At 40.6% G+C, this 17,434-nt stretch overlaps 1 protein-coding gene across 1 annotated transcript in view; it reads right to left on the bottom strand.

Annotated features, from left to right (window-relative positions):
• The window catches only part of slc35f3b (solute carrier family 35 member F3b), a 51,342-nt gene extending 45,729 nt beyond the window's left edge, over nt 1–5,613 (bottom strand). The window contains exons 1-2 of the mRNA XM_086259779.1: nt 5,400–5,613; nt 4,295–4,509 (exon numbers count right to left, since the gene is read on the bottom strand). Coding sequence (XP_086115905.1) covers nt 4,295–4,509; nt 5,400–5,509 — 325 coding nt within the window. The 5' untranslated portion in view covers nt 5,510–5,613. The remainder of the gene's footprint in view (nt 1–4,294; nt 4,510–5,399) is intronic.
• Between the last annotated feature and the right edge of the window lie 11,821 nt (nt 5,614–17,434).

Consider the following 17,434-nt stretch of genomic DNA (forward strand, 5'->3'; position numbering starts at 1 on the left):
ATGTCTTTATCCTGTTTTCCTTCTCTCACCCCAACCGGTCGCAGCAGATGGCCGCCCCTCCCTGAGCTGGTTCTGCCGGAGGTTTCTTCCTGTTAAAAGGGAGTTTTTCCTTCCCACTGTCGCCAAAGTGCTTGCTCATAGGGGGTCATATGAATGTTGGGTTTTTCTCTGTATGTATTATTGTAGGATCTACTGTACAATATAAAGCACCTTGAGGTGACTGCTGTTGTAATTTGGTGCTATATAAATAAAACTGAATTGAACTGAACATATGGCCAGGTGGGTTTGGACAACTTAATAGATGAAATAATGTCTTCAATGTCAATACTGTCGTGGCGGTCACAACATCTTCAGTCGCCTGTATTTTAGTGTCTGGCAGTGTCGGTGTGTTTTTTTATGCTGTGGCAGGATAAAAATCAAGAAATAAAATATTAAAATAAGAAAAAAAAGTTGGACTGCACCAATTCTGGGGCGACATCACTGCTGACGTGCAAAATGTAATGGAGAGTTGCCAATGCCAGTTTTTCCCCCCTGTTTGTTTGTTTGTTTTACATTTTTGTTGGTTCTTGCGTCAGTTCTTCATCACAGCAGCTTTGAACATGTTTCCAACAACAAATTGGTGAAATGACAAAGTCTGTAAATTGTCATTTGCAGATAGATCTATATGAACAGGGATGATATCAGCTGATATCAAAGTCTGGTCCCTACATTGATGCAACCTAAGGATAAGTACACTATGTCTATTTTTTGCTTTGTTGATTGAAAGCTGCATTTACTGCATTTACGCCTTCCATCATTTGTTGAACACTAATGTGGAAAGGAAATCTTTAGCTGTCGTTTAGGAGTTTTAAGCTAGTGTGCAAGCTGCATTCATCCATAGGCAGCTGGGCAGGTGAGACAGTGCATCTGCATAACTATTTCCATCTTTCCCCTCAGCTTCCAGAGAGTTGAAAGGAGTCATTCTCACAGTAAAGCCACACCTCGCCCACCCCTTCCAGCTGTCCTGTTACAGCGAGCAGCGAATCTGTATATGCGCATAGACTGTGCTTTCTCCAACCTGCTCCAGCGTTTGTGTCTCACCATGCCCAAACCCTGAGCTCAAAATAGAATCTAACCTCGTGAAGCTCTAAATTTGCACCAGAGGGGACACTACATTTGTGATAGATAGTGCAAGTATATTAGAAGAAAGAGCAAAGTCTGTTTGTCTGACAAATTGTTCCCTTCTCTGTGGAACCTGAGAAACCAAAGGAGGCAATTACGCAGAAAAAGAAACGGTCTAATCTTAGAGAACAGCACTTCTCTCTGTGGGGAGGAAGTATGACGAGCAGACCAAACTTACGAATGGAAACCCCGCCTTAGCAAAACTCTGAAAGGAGCAGCAGCAGCAAGTAAACTCTCTTTTTATGATGGCGCATTAAAATATCCTCAACATGTTCAAAAACTACCACCTCACATTTTAGCACATTTTATATATCCAGCAAAGGTGAAAGAAGTTTAAGTAACTGCAAAAAAAAAATTAGTTTAAAATGGTTTACATTTTATTAAGCAGTAAAATATGTCTATTTTTTGTTAGCGTGTGTTTCACAGGCTCCTGAGGTAAAGAAGAAAGCGATGATACTCTCTTAATAAAGTTTTCTTGTACCTTTGAGCGTTATTCTGCTTCAGGGAGTCGCTCTTCACTCAAAATTTTAATCAGTCTTAGAAGAGGACATTCAGTTACGCTTAATTAATCATGATGAGGGCAGGTTTTATAAATGCACATTTTGTTCAAAGTCAGCAGAAGCAATGCCCCTTGGTGGTGCACATAAACTCCTGTGTTAAAGAGCACATGTGCCAGTTTGGTAAGGCTGGTGGTAAATGAAACAAACAGGCAATTCTTTGCACTCTGCTGAGATGTACTCAGTCCCCCCACCTGTCTTGAAATTGGCTGCTTTCAGCATCAGTCCTCCACTCTTTAGCCATTAGCTACAGATTTTTGAGCTGCTCTCCAATCAACATGTAGCCTCCAGCTGTGTGCAAAGGATGGCTAATGGGACCTCTGTCCCCACGAAAAACACCTGCGACACGGTGGTCTCAGAGGATCTGAAGGCTGTATTGATTTGGCCTGTAATAATTTTACTTTTGGACTGCGTTGTCAGAAACAGAAGAAAGCTAAAAGAATCCAATTTTTGGTACCAATCAATTGATATAAAAACAGTTCCAGTTTAACAAGCAATTTTTAGTGATGTCGTTCCAGAACAGCTACTATAATTATAATTACATTACATTAAAATGATGCAGCTACAGTTGTATAGAGCTGAATGAAATGCTGAAATTGTTTAAATCATTGTTCTTAATGATGTATTTAAGTCACCTGCACACAAAAAACATTGCTTGCAAAATGGGTTTTATATAAATATGTGATTTGAAACAGACTGCTAGAAACAAAGTCTCTAAAGACAGTTCTTTAAATTGGTTCATCGCTTGAGATAGGTGCTTTTTTTTATTCACTCATAGGTCAGTGTGGCAAACAAACAAACAAAAAAAATGTTTGGATGTGTGGACTAGACTGAAACTGAGCAAATAATAGCCAATGTCCACAGAAAAACAAGCAAACAAGCAAAACCAAAACCTAGAATAACTTTCAGAAATCCTGAAGAATATTGCTTAAGACCACTTTAAAAAATGACAAGATAAATTCAAAATGATTGAAATGAAGAAGAAATAAAGGGAGGCTTGAGACTTTTGCTTACTGCTATATGCATATAAGGCTCTAAAGACCAATATTTCTCTATATTTGCTTTGTCTTTGTTTATCGTCTTGTTTACTCTTGGTATGGCCGGGTTAGTACTCACAGTGTTGAGCACTGTCGCCTCACAGCAAGAAAGTCCTGGGTTTGAACCCATGCTGCTGCCGTTCTGCCTTGCATGTTCAACATGGTTTTCACCTGCTTTCTTCCACAGGCAAACACATGCATGGGGTTAGTTTAATTGGTGATTCTAAATTAGCTATAGGTGTGAATTTGAGTGTGAATGGTTCTCTGTCTCTGCATGTTAGCCCTGTGATAAGGTGGCGGCCTGTTCAAGCATGTACCCTGCCCTCTCGCCCTATCATAGCTGGGATAGGCTTCGGTGCCCCCCTACCCCACGCTCACCCCAGCCATGAACTGAATAAGCAGAAAAAAATGGAAGGATGGATGGTAAGATTTTATGAAGAAAATGTGGGCTTTAAAAAAAAAATTGCTTAGAGTCAGTTATTGATATCTGTGTTTTTATTCCATTATTTACCTGAAACTTTTTATTTGAATAATTGAAGCATCTCACATGCCCCCTTTGATCAACATGCATATTTTTTTCATACTACGTATATAGATATTATTTTTGTAAGGATATATCTGAATGTGAAGAGAAGCCGTCTTTTGAATTTTATAGTGCTCTGAGTTCAGGGTGGCCATAGGTCTGTGAATTTTAAAGGAGCCTTGCAGCTGATTTACATTGCAGTCTCTTGTGAAATTTACAAAAAAGTGCCTTCCAGCTATTTGGTGTCAGTCAGCATAATGTTATCTACTAAATAGTCACCCCAGTGAAACATTCATTAAGATAAATGGAGAGAAACTGGTTTGTCATGACACTACCATGCCAAGGAAGTCCAGGAGGCCACAGAGCAGGTGAAGCAAGACTGCAATCCAGCACATCATCAAGCCATCATCAGTAACAGGCTACAGAGCAGTTACAAGCAATTGATGTTCTGTGTAAAAGAAAATATGCAAATCTAGTGAAGCTATGCAGAGAAGGAAATGAAAGATGAAAATAAAAGCCACGTTAGCAACTTTTCTTTCTTCAAAGAATGAATTGCTCTGAGCAAAATTCTCCCTGTTTGACTTCAAGCTCAGCCAGCTCCACTGAAGCAAACATCAGCTCCGCCTTCTGCAGCAACCAGAAACACAGACTTTAACAGTTAATTCTCTAAATGGAACAAAACTGCATTCATATTAGTGTAAATAATAACGAAGATGCCGACTGATGAGCTTTCTCTGTGAAGGCCTCATAGTGTACAGTGCTTGGGCATGCTATAGTACCAAGTTCCGAGTCACCACCACCACAGAGGGTTGGACTCAAGGGAACACACCAGGCTGATCTTAAATCTGTCAAGACTCAACATTAGCACAGTCTGAAAGCCAAGCCAGTGTCCAAGATAAGAAGGACTTTATAATCTGGTAGTACTTATATTTGGGCTACCTGACCTCTCTGGCCACTACATAAACCCCTCCATTCATGACAGCTAGAGAAATGTAACAGCTCCAGGTGTAACTCACTCTTGTAGCTTGCACTCCAAGGCTGATATCCATAATATCCGGTGATGCGCAATATTCGCTCCTCTATCGACGCGCTGTTGATGTCCTCAACTGAGCGGGAGGATTTGAGGTCTTCTTTGATAGCCTCGTCAACCACCAGGTACTTGAGCTGCCTGAGCTGAGGGCTGATGTCCGAAAGCCTTCTCGGGCTCACGTCGGGTGACTTGCGCATCCCGCTGGAAAGAGAGCACAAGGGGTGTTGAGACAAAGTGGGGCCAGTTGGCAAAGGGAAGTGGGTCCGTAAAGCGTGTATATGAGTCGATGATGTAAGACTTCTCCTTGGGTAAAACAGGAAAGTCGGTGTTGCATATTCCACGGAGACCGGGGTTAAGGGCCGCTGCAACGCCTCCTTCGTACAGTACAGAAATCATCATCCTTCAGTGGCCCTGCGCGCGGCAACACTGTGAAGACACTAAGCAAGAGTGACTGCTCCTGCACTTGTTGTATACTATGCACTGTGCAGCGCCTATTATAGACTTATATGAGTGTGAAACTAATGAATCGATCTCGAGTGATTTGTAGAGATGGAGAAGCGACATTTGTGACAGCTTCATGTAGGCACTGGACCACAAAACTGCGCCTACCCTACAACAAATGTGCTTTTATCACGCAAAGGAGATGCATACTTGGTGCTGTCTGTAAACCACAAAGAAGAACGGTCGAAATCTGCACTACTATGGCTCTGCTGTATGGAGTACCTGGCAAAAAGTAACGACGACCTGACAGCTTCTACTGGCATAATGTGACAGCAAAACATGATTTACTGACCCACTCAGAGAAAATTGGTGTGGAAAATGTGCCCCTGTGCAGACATCTCTAGCACAGACCGTATAACCATTGCAGAATTGTAATATGGCTCCAAACAATTATTACGAGGCAGCAAAAGCAGTTAAGTATAAAGCATCAATCGGGATTTGGATATGTTTTGGTTTTTGTATTTTTTACATCTCAGCTCAATAAAGTCAATTTATTTGATCGTTGTAGCTATGAAATCAAGTGCGCAACAGGTCGTCCTGCCTCCTATCGATTGGCTTCACTGCATTAGTAAAAGTTTAAAATGTCTTACAGCGGCATTAAAGTGGTAGGAGGTCCAAGGTAGCACATACAGTCCCGATGGGGCCGTCCGACCCGGTCCCACACAGTGCCCTCTCCATCGCCGTACATCCTCAGGGCCATGCAGCAGGGCAGCTACTGTGAATCCAAATCCTCACCAAGGCTTACGGAAACAAGTAGCATCGTCCTGCTTCTTCCCACCACCACAAACACATGCCTGCCTGGCTTCTACAGCACACACTGTCTCAACATTAAAAGGTAGTGCTGCGCTCTGGATGATGCCGAGTCCTGGAGGCACAGCAACAGCGTCATCTGCCGGATTCACGGGAAGCATCATCATGTGGAACATGCAGAGTGGACATTTGTGTGGCAGCTGTACGTTGCAGCACGATTTGCAGCTTATAGGTTGTAGCAACTGCAATGCTTTAGAACTAGTTTCTCCTTTTTTAACAGTTCCCCTAAATAGTTCAAACAGGACCAGTCAGTCTCCCCAAGCTCAAGGTGGAAAAAAAGACAAATAAACCTGCTTTAAATGTGAAGTGTTTCTTGTATTTACTAATTGTGTCAGCTATTTCTGTCTCAGAGCCTTATCAACTCCTCTGAAGCTTTTTTTAAATGACAGTGAAGCAGAATAATAGTAAATCAACCCAACTGTCTTGACAAAAACAAAAGTGTTTTTCCTACAGAAATGCACAAAAATCTGACATATCTCAGTCATTGTCCCGCAGTACTGCTTTTGTTTCCTGCATTGTTTTTCCAGTACAGGATAGATTGAATTTTCCTTCTTGAATGTTTAGGCTGTCACAGAAATATAAGCTACACACGTCCAGGCTGTTCAAGATGTTTCTTAGCACGCTGCCAACATCTTTACCAGGCTATCTTGTCCAGCAACTATTACTGCGGATTTGACAAGCCTCTGGGGTTCGCTTTGTTCTATTATTCATAAGTACTTTACCGAAGATCTCCAACAATGTTTTAAGGCGATAGCAAGGCCGGTGCTTCAAATTTCTGAGTGAACAGTGGTAGAAATTCAAGAAGAGGCTTATTTTCACGAACACAGAACCAAACAGTCTGATGTGGTTGATTACATCCAATCAGAAGTATAGTCAGTGAGATAATTGCTCTCAGTTGATTGTATCAACTAGGAAATTCAAATCAACTTACTAGAATAGTCCTGACTATCAAGGTATAAAATGAATGTGGATTTATTAAATGAGAAACATCCTCACTGTTCAGCCTAAACATGATTCTCATTCTCTAAACATCTGACGAAGTTTAAATGAAGTCTTTCATTTTCTTCTTCTTCCTAAATAAACTGAAACAGTACATGCAGGTCAAGCAGAGACTGAAACTCTACCTTGCTTAAATTGGGTAGTGTTGTCCATACCTCTTAGGTCTGTTCTCCACCCGCTGCATTGCATCTGCATGCTGTGAGCTCCTCACTGCAGTGTGCCGACTGTGTTTTGAAGATGGGTTTTGCATGGATCAATGCAGCCACACCTCACACAGAGTTGTGGTAGGTGGTTGGCAAGGGCACCTGCCTTTACTTGAGGCAAAAAAAAAGTAGAGTCGAGTCATCGATAAGGAGGTCAACACCTCTCATTGACAGCCTTAGGGAGGAGAGGCTCAAGTTCATCTTGTATAATGCACCTCTCAACTTCACAGCTCAGCCCAGGCCAAATCGATTCTCACAGTTTGACTTTCGTCTTTGCCAAAACGTAATCATGTGGGCAAAATCTCTGTGACGCGCGGGTCGTACATATCAAAGCAGTCATTCTGTGCTATCCAGTACACCATCTTCCACTCCAGCAGACCTCTGATAGTGATCTAATTGATGCCCCGATCTACAGGACACTGCACTCCTTTCTAAATATGGCTCTGTCTTGAAATGAGAGCCAAAGCTCAAGGCCAAGAAACATAAAATTAGCCCAGTTTTTTTTTTGCTAAAAAAAACTTAAACAATCTATTTATTTCCCTAAAAGCAGGTCCAATCAACCTTTACATAGCTGACATTTTGTCCTGCCATTTCAAGAAAAGCAGAGGTGTTACTTACAATTTCTCCCTTCCATTAAATGTCAAAGCCTGCCTTCATAGTGGCAGGGCCCTGCATGGAGCTGCCCCACTTTAATAGAGCACATTCATTAATAATATGTGACGTCTGTGGTGGGCTTTGTTGCTACGTGACACGTCGAATAGTAAGTCATGAAAAAAGTATCTACAGTTTTCTCACAGAGAAAGGTGTAATATTATTAAAGGTGTACTATTATTTCATAGTTCCTGCTCCCTTAAATCATCTTATGTTACATTTCTAACCTTGAGAGAGAGTATATTACTTTTGTAGATTAGATTTACTCTTAAAAAGAACCTGTGAGGAACCTTGGAGTCATTTTTGACCAGGACATGTCCTTCAATGCACATATTAAACAAATATGTAAGACTGCTTTCTTCCATTTGCGCAACATCTCTAAAGTTAGAAATATCCTGTCTCTTAGTGACGCTGAAAAACTAGTTCATGCATTTATTACTTCCAGGCTGGACTACTGTAATTCATTATTATCAGGATGTCCAAAAAACTCCCTGAGAAGCCTTCAGTTAATCCAAAATGCTGCAGCAAGAGTCCTGACAGGGACTAGAAAGAGAGAGCATATTTCTCCTGTTTTGGCTTCCCTTCATTGGCTTCCTGTTAAATCCAGAATTGAATTCAAAATCCTGCTCCTCACATACAAGGTCTTAAATAATCAGGCCCCATCTTATCTTAATGACCTTGTAGTACCATATCACCCTATTAGAGCACTTCGCTCTCGCTCTGCAGGCCTACTTGTTGTTCCTAGAGTATTTAAAAGTAGAATGGGAGGGAGAGCCTTCAGTTTTCAGGCCCCTCTTCTGTGGAACCAGCTTCCAGTTTGGATTCGTGAGACAGACACTATCTCTACTTTTAAGATTAGGCTTAAAACTTTCCTTTTTGCTAAAGCACATAGTTAGGGCTGGACCAGGTGACCCTGAATCCTCCCTTAGTTATGCTGCAATAGACGTAGGCTGCCGGGAGATTCCCATGATGCATTGAGTTTTTCCTTTCCAGTCACCTTTCTCACTCACTATGTGTTAATAGACCTCTCTGCATTGAATCATATATATTATTAATCTCTGTCTCTCTTCCACAGCATGTCTTTATCCTGTTTTCCTTCTCTCACCCCAACCGGTCGCAGCAGATGGCCCCGCCCCTCCCTGAGCCTGGTTCTGCCGGATGTTTCTTCCTGTTAAAAGGGAGTTTTTCCTTCCCACTGTCGCCAAAGTGCTTGCTCATAGGGGGTCATATTATTGTTGGGCTTTTCTCTGTATCTACTATACAATATAAAGCACCTTGAGGTGACTTTTGTTGTGATTTGGCGATATATAAATAAAACTGAATTGAATTGAATTAAAAAAAAGCTTCTTTGGCTTAATAGGGATATGCGTGTGTAAATTAAGCAACACATTTCCCCCGTCCATCCATCCATCCATCCATCCATCCATCCATCCATCCATTTTCTTCCACTTATCCAGTTCAGGGTTACTGGAGCCTATCCCTGCTGTCACTGGACAAAAGGCAGGGGACACCCTGGGCAGTTTGCCAGTCTATCACTGGATTAACACAGAGAGACATGTAGCGCCACTTAAAACTGATCAGTTAACCTAACCCCATGCATGTTTTCGGACAGTGGGAGGAACCAGCATGATCACTTGGAGAACATGTAAACTCCACAAAGAAAGGTCCCCAGCTTTCTGGTGGATTCAAACCCAGGAACGTCTTGCTGTGAGGTGACCCATATTGCCCCAGTATGTTTTTGTTTTTCTCCTTTTTAAAGTGACAAGTCTTTTTGGTAACTTTGTTTTGTAGTTTGTGGTCCTAATAAAGGACTCAGAAATCCTCTTAGAATGTACGCAGTGGTTTTCATGAATGCAACAGGAGAACAGATTTAATTGTGAGAAGCACAGGTGTTACTGGTGCATTAATCATGAATCCTCACTGTTCGAGTGTCCTAGAAAGAAAGAGAGCAAGTGAGCCAGCCAAAAATGGAAATCAGCTAAGAATTTCTCGATTTACACCTTCTCTTTTCCACTGAGGTCTATTTTCTTAAGGCGCATTTCTCAGTGGACCTTGTGAATGACTGCAAAATAAAGGACACTGAATCCAAAATTACTGTTCTCCCTGAATACAGGGTGCTCCTGGAAAAGTAGCAGCACTGATACAGTGATAGAAAAGTAGTCATAGATTTTCCCATCCTTCAACAGAAGCTCAATTTGAGCTATTTTCTGTTCTGCACGTTATGAGCTTTGATCTACTTTCTCACTCTTTTGTGTTATTCCTCTTTCGGTGGCCAGCTTCATACCATTAAAAAAAAGAATGATGCAAAGCCTGTCTCTGCTCAATATCAATATTTAATGCAACATTCAGCCTGGAAACAGTGCGACAGGCCACTGCTGATTGGCCGATGATGAGAGTGAAGACAAACCCTGAACCAGTAAAAAGGTCACACTTATTACTGTGCATTTAAGAGGATTTATGGACATTTTACATTTCTTATCACGCTGTAGTTTGACCGAGGAGCATTTTGGTTTGTTCTAATGAAAACAGACATATCTATTTCTCCATCGCTAAAGAAGGCATCATCTGTTACACAGTTATTTCAACCAGCAGGGCTCATAACTTTTATGAAGGCAGCACAGTAGAGACTCAAGGAAACAAACTAAGAGCTGCTGAGAGGCTGAAATGAAAAACATTTATCTCCATTTAAAACTACATACGTTTCAAATGAGGCTGTCCTTGAAGAGCTGTGTCTCAGAACGGTTCCCCCAGCACTCCTCTGTTTAAGTTCCAGTTCCAATAAATTAGTCGCCTCCAGTCCTTACAATTTTCTCCTTATCTATTTTCCATAAGAAAAATAGGACTCTAAGCTAATCAAGCCCTCTTCAGGTGATTCCACTGCACTCACTTGCTTTGAGAAAGCACGGCTGGTAACATCCCAGCTGCCCTCCTTTGACTTGATTTGGATCAGTGTGCTGCCCACTGGCACATCTGGTTTCCTCGTTGTTTATTAAAAGTCTTTTGTCTTTTTTGTTTATGGTTGGATGCATGAGACCACATGGTGCAGAGCAGATCTGGTTTTTTGACAGTCTTTCCTGATGCGTTCAGAACACACAATCAGAACAGAAACCAGCACGTATCACGAAACATATGTTCTTTGTCTCTTATTCCTCTTTTCTTATGTATGAATCTGCAGTGCAGTTGGATGCTGGAGACCATATCGTGCGGAGCAGATCTGCTTTCGCAATTTGTGCTGGTACGTCCACAAACAATCGAAGCAGAAAGCATTTTACATCACGAAACATATGTTTATTTTGCATGCCTTCGTGTCTGTGACGCAAATGCAGTCTGTGTCCCCGGCAGCAGAGTCACGCCATCCTCTCTGTTTCAATATGTTCATTTTCTTTGGTTCTGTGCAGAGTTTTCTTTGTTTTTCCAGTTGTGGTGAAGCTGTTTGTTTTTCTTCCCCTTTTGTTTGCTGTCAGTGATGAAATATCGTTTATATCACTAAACAGTGGGTACGCTGCACCATTCACTTTGTCTCTTAATGAATGCGTGCGTGATGTAATTGAATATGGCTTTCTGGTGGGATCTCTTCTGAAGTTCTCCACTCCTCCTTGAGCTAAAGCTCGTTGAACTTGTGCAGAGCAGTCTCTGAAGAAACAGCTCTTCATCTTCCATTCTGATGCACATGCAACTTCCTACTCATTTTCCTGTAATATGCTTTATCTTCTAACATATCCTCTCTCTGGAGTGATGTGCTGGCGGCATCTCACAAGTTCCTTTGATTGACCTTTATTGTACTGCTGCAGGAAACTGTACCACTGACACTGTTCTCAAAAGCATTAAAAAACAGATGACATTTTGACATTGGCGTCTCTCGTTTTTGTTACTGTTGAAAGGCATTATTTGTGGTGCACTGAACGTTGTTTTCATGACATTTAAGTGGCATAGGCTCAGGGTAGCATGGACTGATGTGCGATTTTCTCCTTAGGCCTTGTTCTTTTTCTCATTCCGAGTGGTCATATTTAATTTCCTTTTTGTTTCCCTGAGTGCTTTGTTATTAATCGTTTCCACTCTGAGATCTTAACACATCTAGTCATGTGTGCTGCAGTCTCTGCATCCAGTCAAAGCTGCCCCTTCTTCCCAAGAAGAATTTCTTGCGGATCAATTATTGCTGTAACATTTTCTGTTTCGTCATCAATCCTGCAGAGTCAGCCTCTCCCCTAAAAGATGTGCAGATGACAAATTAGAAGCAGCAGATTTTCTTCTGTGATCTTCTGTGATCTATTTACTCTGCTACCAAAATCTGACACGCATCGTTTCACATCATCAGGGGTGACTGTGGCTCAGGAGTTAGAGCATGTCACCTCCTGTTCAAACGGTTGGTGGTTCGATCCCCGTCTACTCCAATCTGTGTTCATTCTAATGCATCCACTGGAGTATGAATGTGTGTGAATGTTAGATAGAAAGCATTTGCATTAAAAAAAAAGTGATTGTGTGAATAGCTGAGTTAGAATATATAAGAATGAGTCCATTTACCATCATCTTGAAGGTTTAAGTTTAAAACTGGAATGAATAAAATAGATAAATATATTTATTATCATTTAATCAATAACTATTGACTTTATCTGTCTGTTGTGTGAGTGAATTAGGTGTATTTAAAATATAATTTACATAATCATAGCTATGAAAAGAAGTTATGAAACAAACAAAGTAATATGGTGGACCACTGACCGTCTCTCCCACACCTGTCGAAAGCAGATGTAAAGTATTCTCTGATTTTAAAACCCTGAATTCTGTCACAACTTTTTGGGGGACCCCTGTAGTTCCAAAGGCCTGTGTTATTTCTTTAGGGTGCAATTGTTATTCATCTGCCATTACTGGTAAGGCTGACACACAGCTGGAGAGAAGAAGCAGATTCCTGAAGGATTAGAGTTCCTGCTGATGCTATGCGTCAGCATCATGGACCGCAGACAGCACAGCGCCGATGGGACGAAAAGATTGGCATCAACCGTCTTCTTTTTCTGGCAAAACTGAACTGCCCTGATTTCCATTATTAGATATTCTCTTTTTTACTTTTGCTGACAAACAAATGAATAAAGTAGCCACAGAAAGTTCCCTCCGTGTTGTATACAGTCAACAAACAAATGCCTCTATAGATTCAGTCAGACAGCAGTCATTCAGTTAATGGCAGAACTTTAGCCTCTCCCAGCTGAAACACATTATTATGTCCATTACAGCCATGTTAGTATTATTGATAGCTGGTCACAACTAATCGCCCCATGCTGCACAAGGAACACTTAGCAGCATGCTTCAGGTCCAGAAAGGTGTATGACAAATGGCTTCATATTTATAGCCAATTGTTAATCATTTTATTCATTTCTTCTTTTTTTGCAAGTTGTGGGGAGTGAGGATAGTCTGTAAATCAGAGCATTGTGAGGTTATTGGATAAGTTTAAGACACACTGATCATATCAGAAATTTACATGGCAATTAGTCAGCTTTCTTTCTTCATCTTCTTATTTTTTGATGGCAGTTGTGTTGTTAAATGCATCATTTTGTAACTTTTGTCATCTAATTAATGTCCACAGCATCTTCTCTACATCAAATCTCAGCACACAAATCCCCGCTCTCTAATGACAACTGGCAGCCTTAAATATGTTCAGCTGTCACAGACTAACCCATTCTTCCACTCTCAGGTAAATTCTTAAATCCCAACCTTCCACCACAGTATACAATATATCAATTAGAATAAATAAATACATAAATATTCTAAATATTTCACACATTAATTTTACACCAAACCCAATATTATAAAAACCCAGAAACCCCGAGCACAAAAAGATTCACCACACTCTCTTCACCAATGGTCTCTCCCGGAACCTTTAAATGGTGTCTGGACCCCCGGGGAAACATCTTACGAACACTTATTTGCACCACTTTTATTCCTAGATTTCACACACACATTTGCATTAGTTTTCCTTACTGGTAAACCTTAATCACAATCTCAATCACCATTCTTCTCTCCTGACAGACAACCACCACATTCCTTGATGAGAAGCAGCTGTGCAGGATCTGAAATAAGGCTAACAACTGATTTTAAAATTCCCAATAAATAGGCAATAAATATTTAAACTTCTTGTGTGCAAATCCATGCTTAAAGTGCAATGCTAAATAAAGTGCTTGATAAGGTGTGTTTAATAAAGTGAAAGGTGTGCTTTAAAGTGCTATACAGATAATATAATATAAATAAATGTAGTAAGGGAGTCCTCCTCCTTACAGGGATATAAAGTAGGAAAACACAGAATAGGAGCCCTCTGCTGTTGCTTCCCCAAAAGATTCTTTGTATTCCCTGGGTATTCATATCTATTTAATCCGACTGCCAGTATATGTCATGGGTTTTTTTTTCATCTCCTATGAAAACCAGAGCAGATTACAAATAATTTCTCCCAGTGCCTGCACGAATCTTGATGTGAGCTCAGTCTTGATGTCCTCCAAAAATCACACTCCACAGAGATAGTTTTTCACTGCAGAATAGCTGTGAGAGAACAAACGCCTGTGGCTACATCATCCAATTAGCATCTTTCGTCTCTTCTCTCCTCCCTTCTGGTACTGTCAGTCTGTCTCCCCTCTTATTCATTCAACACATAGTTAACTGGAGCAATCTGCAAATGTCTTTACATATACACAGCAACTGCAACCTGAAAGACATTGCTTGGTGTGATTTTAATCAGTGGTATCAATCTTGAGTACCTTTTAAGTATAAATAACACCCACTGTATGTCAGTAAAATGAACATGTTGTGTTTGCTGTAGCAAATGAGAGCAGTTGCAGACTTAGCAGTGGGGAATAGTTGTGCTTGAGGCCTCTCGCGTTCACATTGTCCCAGTGTGTGTGTGTTTGTGTGCCTGAGCGTGTGTTTCAGGATATAAATAGAGTTGCTCCACCATCAGAAAGCGGTGCTATAGGGTAGATGCCAGTCGTCGCCTCAAACTAGCCCAACCCACCCCTGTCCTGCCTGACCCCTGAGTGCCGGCACTGTGAGCATATGAGGGCCAAAATTGTTCTAAAAGCAAACAAGATGAAATGTCAAGCAGTATGCAATATATGACTGGGTGCTACTACAACAAGTTTTACTTTTAAGTTATGTGAGAACGAGTGTTTAATTTAAGCTGGAATATATCAGTCTTAAATGACGTGCAATTAACACCAGATGAGGACTGTTTAGAAACAAACTTTACATGATAGGTAATACTGTCAGGATGAGACTTCATATCTGGTTGTTTGGATCTGGAGCCCTCAGACAGCTTCCCATATGCTCATAAATCATGTTAAAAACAAAAAGGTCAAATGGCAATGTTAATGACAAGAAACTGCTGGTAAATTTCAGTCAAGTGTGTAGAGATGAACCTTCAGGGGATGCTTCTGTTCTGCCCCGTTACATTCTTGACTGACAGCCCGGCTGCGTCTTCTGACAATCATACGTATGTCAAAAGACGCAGCCAGCGTGGGTACAAATTAATAGCAATAAAAACCACACAAAAAAAACTGAAACAATGGATGAAGCATCTTAACTGGTAATAGGCAAATACAGAGGGGAAAGTGGAGCTTTAGCCAAAGATGGAAGCTATTTGGTCGGAGTATCTGGAGTCTGGAGTGACTCCAATCTCATTTTGCTGTAAGCACAGATGTTACTTGTGCATGCACAATGCTTCATTTTCAGTGAGGGGGCAATCTCGCTACTTTTTATTCAGCACTGTTTTCTCTGTGTTGGCAGTTAAATGTCATCCATAATTTACAGGCATTATTTAACAGCGGAGATGGAGAATTTGATTAAAATGAAGATGGACGGACGGATAGATAGATAGATAGATAGATAGATAGATAGATAGATAAGACACAGCTATTCCAGTTACAGTTTGAAGACAGATAATTGCACTCTCACAATTGGCTTCGAATAAATACTTGCTTCGAGCGTGTATTATATATTCATGGAGTTAATAACATGGATGTCAGCTCATTGGCTGCTGCAGTGAGAGGTGCCTGCATGTCAAAGTTGGTTACACTTCTCTTTGACATGAAGCTGCTTAATAAAACAGAAGCACTGCACAATTAAATTGACTTTCCTTAGATATGTGCCACCTGCAGCTAGGAAAAAAAACAGCAACAACAGCAATATAATATGTAGGTAGGATCGATTGTGAGGCTGGAGGGCATCACAAAATCACGGACAAACCAAGATGCAAAACAAATATTTCAAGAGTTTTGCTGTTTGCTTTATATATTTCATTGTATCTGATATTGTCTGGTCCTAAAGCCTCTATATGTTATGCAAATTCAAATCCTTTGCATGATATTGTGGGACGATTTTGATTGCAATCTTGCATATTTCAACAGCTACTAATGTCCTTTCTCTCATAAAGTTTCCCAGGAGCCTAACTATTGTTTGTTTGCTGAAATGAGAAATAGTTTCAGATTAATCACTTCTTTCGGATCCTGCAGAGCCTCGTGTTCACCTCCAGCTTGAATGACTGGCAGAAACAAAGTGTGATGAACACCCATATCCATTTTTAAGGTCATAATGGTGCATTCAAGCATATATATATATATATATATATATATATATATATATTTAAAAAGCCTAGAAAAGACCCTGTGGTTATTTGTTCTGCTTTTACTTTCCAATTCCTCCTACACAAAACCAGCAGAGACTGACTGCAAATTTCCCCTTCATATAATCATGTGTTTCTACAAGAGAACACAGGTGTCGGGGCACATTTCCTATGAGCTAACACTTAATTTTCCTGTGTTCAAATTTTATAGCATTTTGCATGAAATGCCTCTCATGGTCCTGGGTCTTTGAACAAGTGTTTTTGAGTTTATTACAACTTTTGTTTATTTATATATTTTCTATTTGAGTTTGCTTGGTGGTTATATTTACAACTTTATTTATTTGCTTAGGGAATTTACTCGTAAGTTCTTACATCCTCTTTGCATAACAGTTTAATTGTTCCCGCAGTGCTTTTTGTTCCATCCACTTGTGTCACTTCCCCTATATTAAGTTCGCTTACATGTTTGTTTCCCTGTTTAGTTATCACTTCCATTCTCACTTCAGTCACTTGTGGCAGTTTTTTATTTCTAGGATCTTACGTTTAGTTTTACCTTCTCCCCTGTGTCGTTGTCTTTGATTACTATCACCTACATCTCGTTACCCAGCTGTGTTCACTTACCCCCTTAATTGCTGTCTTGTGTAAAGGGAGGTCAGTGTCCCCTTTAGTCTTTGTCACATCGTGTTCTCCCAGCTATCCAATCGCCTCTGCTTATCCATTTCAGGGTTGCGGGTAGGTGGCTGTAACCTATCCTGGCCGCCGTAGGCTGAGAGTTGCCAGCCTGTTTTGGGGCTAACACAAAGAGACAACCACTGATACTTGCATTCACACCAACATCCAATGTAGAATCACCACTTAAGCTAATCCCAATAACTGCAGCGGCATCCCGAGAGAACTCACACTGACATGGGGAGACAATAAACTAGAAAGGCTCCAGCCAGATGGTGTATTTGAACCAAGGACCTTCTTGCTGTGAGAAAACAGTACTAACCACTGTTCTCAACCAGCTGCTTTGTACTTTAGATTCAGTTAGCTTGCCCAACTTTGTGTTGGATTTTGTTATTAACTTTGTTGGCTTTGGAAATTGCAATTGCAAAAATAAAGGTTAGTGTTTTGTTACATTTTTTTTTTGCACTTTTTAAAAACACAACTTTAAAGTGTTGTGTTGCATTTTTGTTGTGTTTAATTGTGCTTAGTGCCAACATGGACAGTTTCCAATTTCGTTGTACTATTGTACTAAGTATGACTGTGAAATGACAGCAAAGAGTTATCTTATCTTATGTTATCTTATCTCACTTGTGTCATCCTAATAGCCAGCATTTTGGGTCTGTGCTTTGCAATTCATGACACAAAACAAAACAAAGAAATCCAA

The sequence above is a fragment of the Aulonocara sp. 'chitande type north' Nkhata Bay genome, linkage group LG13 (genome assembly GCF_057382095.1).
Source record: "Aulonocara sp. 'chitande type north' Nkhata Bay isolate Kocher_YH1m ecotype deep benthic linkage group LG13, A_spYH_male_GT1.1, whole genome shotgun sequence".
Lineage (NCBI taxonomy): Eukaryota > Metazoa > Chordata > Actinopteri > Cichliformes > Cichlidae > Aulonocara > Aulonocara sp. 'chitande type north' Nkhata Bay.